Source organism: Paramacrobiotus metropolitanus, unplaced genomic scaffold (genome assembly GCF_019649055.1).
Source record: "Paramacrobiotus metropolitanus isolate TYO unplaced genomic scaffold, Prichtersi_v1.0 Parri_scaffold0000268, whole genome shotgun sequence".
NCBI classification, from domain to species: Eukaryota; Metazoa; Tardigrada; class Eutardigrada; order Parachela; family Macrobiotidae; genus Paramacrobiotus; species Paramacrobiotus metropolitanus.
In genome coordinates this window covers 1-8,089 of record NW_026570488.1, presented here as the reverse complement: position 1 = coordinate 8,089, position 8,089 = coordinate 1, and the positions used below count along the sequence as shown (strand labels likewise).

The following is an 8,089-nucleotide window of genomic DNA, read 5'->3' as shown; positions in this document are numbered from 1 at the left end:
TAAACAGCACATTTTATGGCCAGTCGTGCGCGCCTTAGATATCAAAACAGTTTGCATTGCGTACCACAAATTTTTTTCATGAAATTTGCTGTTTTTTACCGTCAGGATACTGCGACGCTTTCTGATTTTGACACCTAGTCCCGAGCAGATTCTATTTTTCTAGAAAGCAGTTTGAGTAGGATATCTTGTTCAAATGTTTATTTTGAAAGAGGAAAGAATTCTTAATCTAAGTATATAGAGAAGTATTTTTCTATTTTTTTAATAGGTATTTTTTATAGGTATTTAATAGGTATTTTTTTATTTGTTTAATAGGTATTTTTACAAGTTTATTTGTTTTCTGTTCACAAAACAAAAATAGCAGATCACATAAAACCATTATCGCGAAAAACAACGTGTATATAACTGTAAATTGCTCTCCACAGCGATGCGCGAAAGACCAAATAAAACCCGTGAAAATAAATCGCGCAGTCAGTAATTAATCAGATCACCGGCAACCAACAACAAGCATACCTACCAATGAGAAAACAGTAGTAACAGCACAAAATAAGAGCAAAACTGTGTTGATTTAAATGGCAAGATGGGCGAGAATTGTGCAACAATACAACCGGGATGAAGGCGATCTAGGCGAAGCGCTGCAGCACTGCGACGAGGACCCCCAAGGTCACCCAGACCTCCGGACGCCGGAGGTGGTCGCCGGCGTTGATGGAGTAGGCGGTCTGCTTCCAGTCGTAGTTGGCCGGGTTGGAGGTCAGGTTCTTCTTGCAGTTGACCGGCACGAAGACGTCCTCCTTCTTCAGCGCCGGGTTCGCGGCGTCGCACACCTGGTAGACACTCCCGGCCGCCCGCTCCCCCAGCAACCCGGGGTTGGCGGTGAAAAGGTCACGCAGCCAAGCGTACTTGCAGTCGCAGTGCAGGTTCCGCAGGTGGAGGAGTCCGGCGTCGCTGTAGGATTTGGAGTAGGAGGTCACCTGGTTGTCCAGCGCCAGGAGCTGGAGGTCCGGGAGGTTGGTGAAGGTGAAGGCGTCCAGGTCGAAGGGCACGCACCGGCTGATGACGACCATGCGCAGCCGCGGGGACGCCGCGAAGTCCTCCCGCTTCAGCCAGGGATGCACCCACTCGCTGCAGCCGTCCAGCGTGAAACTCTGGAGGTTGGACAGCGCCAGCGACGCCAGCTTGGAGGTGCAGGTGACTTTTTGGCAGTTGTACAGCGTGAAGCTGATGATCTGCTTGGCGATGGGCGTCACGGCGATCGACAGGAACATGTTCTCCGGGAGGGTGGCAAAGTCGACGCCCTGCGTGAACTCCGGCACGGTCAGCGCGGACTCGGAAATGCCAAAGGTCACGGCGCGGTCCTTGGGGATCTTCTGGATGCCCAGGCTGGTGTTGCGCCCGAGGTTGGAGAGCTCGCGGCGGGCGCCCTTCTGCAGGTCCAGGTCGATGACCTTTGCGCCGACGCAGGTGTCCATTCTGCAAGACAAGCGCCAGTCAGCGGTGACTTCCGGTGACCGGAAGGGCTACTTACCGGAGGAGCGCCAGGTTGTCGCATTCGGCTTGGGTCATGGGGTTGCAGTTGAAGGTGGGGAAGGGCTCCTGGGTGGTCGCGGGGCCGGCGGCCGGGACCGCCGGGGTGTCGGGCCGCACGCCGTCTGCACACCGAGCGAAGCGCGTGTTATACAAAGGAATCTCGTGGAAAGAGAGAGACATACCTTTGGCGCAAAAGTCGGTGCTGTTGACCGGAATGGGAGTCAGCGCCGCCGTCCGACCTGTCAACAATTCAACATACAATAACTCGTCCATATTTCTACAGCTATATGAGCTGCGAGTAGCTGTTTTATTATGCAAGTATTACAGAATTACCTGTACATATGTATAAAATACATATAAAATCGTTTTACAAAATTTATATATTACAGAAAACACATATAAGATAAAACTGTTTTTTATGTAAATAGACAAAATAAAAATTTTATATAAACAAACACAAAATAAAAAAAATTTAAAAGTTCAGTCGAAAATTAAAAAAAATTGTACTTACATAATTATACACCATAAAAAAATTTATCTGGTATACATATAAAAATATTGGCCGTAACAAGCGCTACATCTTACTAAAATTTCAAATTAATTGCCCATTTTATTACGGCTTATTATGCACTTCACATGTTCCAAGACGCTGCACATATACGCAGAATTATTATTAGTACATCCAGCGGTTAATTACATATAAATTTATTTTTACATTATGTGCTTAATAATATTACATGTACAGACTGTACATACTATGGTTCTTTTCTTATGATTGTTAAAATAATTTACAGCAAATACAGTAGTACGTACATTTATCGACAGCATGCACCGATATTAATTCACGTCATAATTCATACTGTAATTAATTTTGAATTGAGTTATTCATAGGCGCGATAGAGCGTACAATTTTTTACAGCAGCATAATATCTGTACAGATTTTTTTAAGTTGCACTCTTGTAGGAAACCGGTTCGGCGGGTCTGCAGCAAATAGCGAGAAGATACTCGTAATTAAAAAAGGGTGCGAACAGAGTATCTGCCAATCAGCGAAGGAATATTTAATGGTAATCAGCGAATATTCTATGCAGCGAACGTGTACCGCCGCAGAGCAGAAGCATTCTCCTTATATATTAGCGAAAGTTAGCTTCTGGTGAGGTATTCGAAGGCCGATCGATAATTGTCCACGTGACCACAGCTAAAAAAATCTTCATTCTCGAATTCCCTGCTGGTAAATTCAGCCCGTATTCCGGCACGGTATTAAAAAAACAGCAACCGAATAATGAAATTGTACACAGACAATCAATAATGGATGTACAAACATTGCACGTATAAATTACAGCAATCGATACATGAGATTGTATACTTGTACACTGGAGTTACAACACTCTATTATACAGTAGCGGATGTGGGCGACGTACAGTGTACACAGCTCTGTGTTGTATACATATAATACGGTACAGTACGCCGTTATTTGATTTATCGTTAGCAAAATATGTAACCAAATTACGCATTAATTTATAGTGCATATAAAATGCAATTTTTCGGTATTAGTTTTACTGGCTTTTTTTAGTATTTTAATCGGCCATTTTAAAACTATTAACATCAGCGCTTTTTTCGCCTTTTTGTTATCTTTTTTATATTTTCATCGGCCAGTGAAAAATACACGCGTGCTGATCGCACATGTTTTTGATGGAAAGTGCAGATTATTCAACGTGCGGTTCAGATTACTGAATAAATTACAAAGTACGGCAAGCACTCACCGGCCAAGAAGCAGACGGACAAGGCCAGAACAACACTGCCGAGGTTCTGCATAATGTCCCGCGAACAATTGAATGTTATCCTTAAATTAATTCCAAGGACCCGGGAAAATAATTCAACCAGACCAAACAAATCCAGGCCCACAATTATATCGATAGGCAACACTGAAGCGATCGAATCCGCGGACCAAGAAACGGAGAAGCTGCGAAAAAGGCCGGGAAAATAGTCCGGGAATCGGGTTTAACGGGAATCTAACGGGAAGGTGCAGAAGCCGTATATGTGTATTGAACTCTATGCAATCCGATATACTGCAATCAGGTTATACAAACAGGGCAACCGCCAGCAGCAGAAAAAGCCAGGAGAACGGGAGCAGGAGCAGGTGAGGGTAGTGGAGTATAATTGCTTTAAGTGTGCGTGACACCACGGAGTATACTTCACATGCGCACCGGAAGAGAGGAGCCAGCGGAGCGCCGACGAGAGTAGAGTTGTACTACGTACTGCAAGCCATATAAAAACTTGATAGATTAAACAAGTTGTGTACGCTAAAAACCGGTTTTACGATACCGTTGTACGTGGGCGGATGTATATCCGGTTAATACACCTATGTCAGTGATCAGCTGCATCTGTACGTACGTATGATCGTATCGGCTATAATTATTATTAAACTTGACCGACAACTTTTAAAGCCGGCTATGTGCGTACGACCGTACAGGCTTTAAACTTGACAGACGGCTAAAATTCTGTATGCACTTTATATCCGGCTTTGTACGTACAAACTACAAACGTAGCTGCTTTCAGCCGGCTGTTGAATAGTATTTCGTGGTGTCTATTAATAAGCCGCGATGCTGCACCGCGATATCGGGTTGATTTCTGACAAGTTAAGGCCGCTTGATGAACGCCATGGGAGCCTGCTTTTCCTTATAACCAGCCATCAAGAAATTGCCCGTCGGCTGGCTGACTACAAAGCTACGCCGTTTTGCTCGACATTGGCATTGACTCATATTCTGGCGAAGACATTGCTCGTCTAGCTGCGAGAAACGCCGATGGATCGATAGTATTGCCGGTTAGTTGGGCGCAAACTCGCAGAACTCTTTCGCTGCGCAGCACGTGCTGAATAAAGTGAATAAATTCGCGTTGCGAGTGAACAGCCGGAGTTGGCGGATGTATCGTGACGATGGATAGATGGAAGGGATGAGTGATACGGCCGGGCGAATGATCCGACTGAAATGCCTAACTATACCGGCATATATCGATGCCGATCATTCCCGTCTGTATAGTCACAGACCTCGTTGAGCAGGCCGATCGATGGAGGTGTCAAGAGCGCCGGTTTTTACCCTACTTCAACAGAATACCGGCACTCAACACAAACTGTTTTCTTTCTACAAAGGTCAGCCGAACAATAACCACCCTCGTCGTATCATTATACCGGCGCGTGATCTTTATATCAACACTGTGTAGTAAATCCACAAACAACCATTAATGTACAGACTGTATATGCAAGCCGGTCTTTAATCCCTTATAAGAAGGACAGAAAGGTCAATTATGCCGGTACGCGTTGTTGTAATCCGGCTGCATTTTACAAATTAATTTTAGATTAATTAGTAAATTTAAATCAATAATTAATTAATCAATTGAATAAATTAACTGATAAAAAAATCAGGTCAATGATGCCGGTACTTAATGTTATAAAGATCATCCTAAATGGGTTATATTATTTACATTGATATTAATTTATTAATTTAAGCTCGACTACGGCTCAGCCAGGTGGCGTTATAGAACTGGTAGCAAGCAAAACAGGATATGAAATCTGCTCTGACCCAATACCATTCATAGGTACATACAGTCAAGTAATCGGTTATTTTCTCAGTATACAGTAACTTGCACAAGAGGTTTGTAATAAAATTCCATCGCGGAATTAAATTGAATACTTAGATAATCAGCAACAATTAGCGTGTTTGAAACTTCTGAATACAATATCCCCATCCTGCGCAAAGTACGGTTTGTAGTTTTGGGTGGAACCAGGATCTTTCTATCGCAGACCACAACGCGTTTGAATTCGAGTCTCTTTTTTTATTTACATTGTTAGCCGCGTATTTATATGCAGCAGTACTGAATCCCAAAGAAACCCAAACGTAGTATAAGCGATAAGTTGCAAATTTGGGCATCCTTAATATTTTCTTCTCAGTATCATTTCGGTGGCATGATGAAAGGTTCCAGTGCTTGGGTTCGTCTGACCATTTTACTGTCAGTGGCCCCGTCCGCACGGTTCTTCTAAAGAATCACGGCGGAACGACGTTTACGTTCCGGCTGGCCAACTATTTCCAGGATGGCATGGTGCTGGAGTTTGACAGTCCTGGCTCGGTGTTGTGGGGCTACGGAAAGCCTGGAGCAGGCGTGGACGTTGCAGTTTTCGGCGACATACTGTCCACCGACATTAATGGTGTGTTCTAGTGCGTGGCGCCACCCAGCCCGTCTTTAATCCTTCGTGTACAATAAAATTCTTTTCTTTACTTATTGTAATTTTACTGGGTTTAGCTTTAGCAACGAAATTACCACCGCTTTGTGAGCGGTAATTTAATAGGAACCGTACTACTGTACATACTCATAATATTACTACATGCCACATACATACGTATACCATTTATCAGTAGATTATATTCCTACGTCTTTATTTCTTGGCAATTATCTCCTAATTCGAGATTCAATTTGCGATACAGTTCTGATAGTTTTATAAAATCCAGCGTCTTTCAAAGCTTCCTCCGTACCTGTAGTATTTTTCTTACATTTTTTTTCTTACGTTTCTTGCCGAGAAGCGGCGGAATAAGATTGTAAAACTAATAATAATTATGTAAGATTTCGACGAGAATGATGCACACGCACGTATCCGATTCTGTAGCGCATGTACATAATGTCATCTGAAGCTGATGACTGATTAGAGAATCTGGTATCGATATGATTTTGACTACAATAATGTCTGTTTGGTTTGGTTTCTTTAGATGCCGGCATGTGGAAAATGTCCGTATGGGCCACTTTAGCGGGTGGACCTTTTCACATGGACGTCTACCAGACAGAGCGCGGCAACTACACCGCTCATGTCGGTCTGTGCGACGTTTATTTCGGCGAAGTGTTCCTGTGCGGCGGTGAGGCCAACATGGCGTTTCCGGTGGCCAAGGTTAGCATCCTGCTAATAATAATTTATTAAGACGAAATTCGTTAATATAGAATACATCCAACAAAATTCTGGCACACTCGCGAACACTTGTTTCACTGCGACATATTCCAACTGAAATTGTTAGTATTTTTCTTTATTGCATTGCCACTCACTGTGACCTCATTATCTCACTTGCATTTTGGGATGCAGCGACAGTTAATGCAACAATGAATAGTAATTGTGGTATATATAATATGTCAGATGTTCAACGGTTCGGAAGAACTGGCTGCATCCTCACAATTTCCTCTGATTCGTTTGCTGCCCATTGCACCGGCATCGTCCTCCATCGAGCTGCAGGAGCCACGCATCCTTCACAACTGGACAGTGGCGAGCCCAGCTGCACTGCAGGACTTTTCGGCACTGTGTTGGACGACGGGACGGCGCTTGTACGAAGATCTTCGGGCAAGATTTGGTACATACATTGACAGCGAAATGAAACTCTCGCTAATTCGTTGGTGTAATTACGGTAATTGATCGACTAGGCGAAACTCCGATCGGCTTGATTGGCGCCTACCAGGATGCCAGTTCTCCCGTCCGCACCTGGACACCTCCGGGGAGTATCGGGCAGTGCGGAGGCAGCGTGCCCCAGCCGGCAAGCGACTCCAAGCTGTGGAACGCCATGATTGCCCCGCTGAAGCAGCTGCGGCTGACCAGCGTCATCTGGTACCAGGGCGAGTCGGATGCCGCCGTCGATACCGCCGCATACGGCTGCTTATTCCAGGCCATGGTGGAGGGATGGCAGGATCATTTCTACCGCGGCATTGCCCTGCCCTTCGCTATCGTGCAGCTGGGCACCAGGAATGCGGACAACACACCGGGAGCCACCGCCCGGTTGCGGTGGGAACAGACGACGGATTACGGGCAGGTGCCCAACGAGGCGCTGGTGCGCGTCTTCATGGCGTCGGCGATGGATCTGGCGGATCCCGAGTCGCCGTTTGGCTCGTAAGACCATCGTATTGTAATACTATTGCAATCATTCACCGTAATTAACTGACTACATACAACGTGCCTTTAATGTTTAACTCTTCAGACTTTGTCTGTTTACTGACTACGCGAAACGTGACCTTTATATAAAACTCATTAGAAAGTATTTACTGATTACACGGAATGTGACCTTTATATATAACTCATTAGAAAAGATTTATTGATAGTTATATTACGGAGTGTGACCTTTATATATAACTCTTTAGAAAGTATTTACTGATAATTACACGGAATGTGACCTTTAATATGTGAATTGTTAAGGGTAATTTACTGATGATTGTAACTTTCAGGATTTTTGCTTCAGTTAGACGTTGTTGTGATTTTCGTCCTTAATGTCGTTAAACGTAGTGTACTGATGACGCATCACATCACCTTTTACGCTGACCAGCGTATAAAAGCTGTTGTGTTTTCACAGGCAGTTCCCGCCTTACAAAGAAGACATCGCGCAGCGTTTACTGGCCGGCATCATCTCCATCATATATTACCGGCATATCCCCTTCCAGGGACCCTTCCCGCAGCGAATTCATGTCAGCCGGGATCATGTCTCTCTAGAAATTGAGTACGACCAGCCAATAAACTTTATACCCAACGTTACCAATAACTTCGAGGTTA

General features: G+C 44.5%; 2 protein-coding genes across 2 annotated transcripts; one reads left to right on the top strand and one right to left on the bottom strand.

Annotated features, from left to right (window-relative positions):
* Nucleotides 1-313: 313 nt before the first annotated feature.
* LOC129601715 (uncharacterized) lies at nucleotides 314-3,789 on the bottom strand. Its single transcript, XM_055500584.1, has 4 exons — nucleotides 3,285-3,789; nucleotides 1,707-1,763; nucleotides 1,523-1,646; nucleotides 314-1,467 (listed from the first exon to the last, which is right to left on the bottom strand). Exons 1-4 carry the CDS (start codon nucleotides 3,334-3,336, stop codon nucleotides 621-623), a joined length of 1,080 nt encoding a protein of 359 aa, XP_055356559.1. The 5' UTR covers nucleotides 3,337-3,789; the 3' UTR covers nucleotides 314-620.
* Nucleotides 3,790-5,298: 1,509 nt separating this feature from the next.
* On the top strand, nucleotides 5,299-8,036 carry LOC129601718 (sialate O-acetylesterase-like; the record flags this gene model as incomplete). Its single annotated transcript, XM_055500588.1, has 5 exons — nucleotides 5,299-5,722; nucleotides 6,279-6,454; nucleotides 6,695-6,905; nucleotides 6,976-7,435; nucleotides 7,893-8,036. Coding segments are annotated over exons 1-5 (1,100 nt in total), but the record flags the coding sequence as incomplete, so codon positions are not given.
* Between the last annotated feature and the right edge of the window lie 53 nt (nucleotides 8,037-8,089).

What these genes read in the sequence shown, in the direction of transcription:
- LOC129601715 (XM_055500584.1), bottom strand. Translation starts at nt 3,336, where the DNA reads ATGCAGAACCTCGGCAGTGTTGTTCTGGCCTTGTCCGTCTGCTTCTTG. An exon ending in GTCCGTCTGCTTCTTGGCCG is followed by an intron (nt 1,764 to 3,284) that starts GTGAGTGCTTGC and finishes AATTGTTGACAG; the next exon opens with GTCGGACGGCGGCGCTGACT. An exon ending in CACCGACTTTTGCGCCAAAG is followed by an intron (nt 1,647 to 1,706) that starts GTATGTCTCTCT and finishes CTCGGTGTGCAG; the next exon opens with ACGGCGTGCGGCCCGACACC.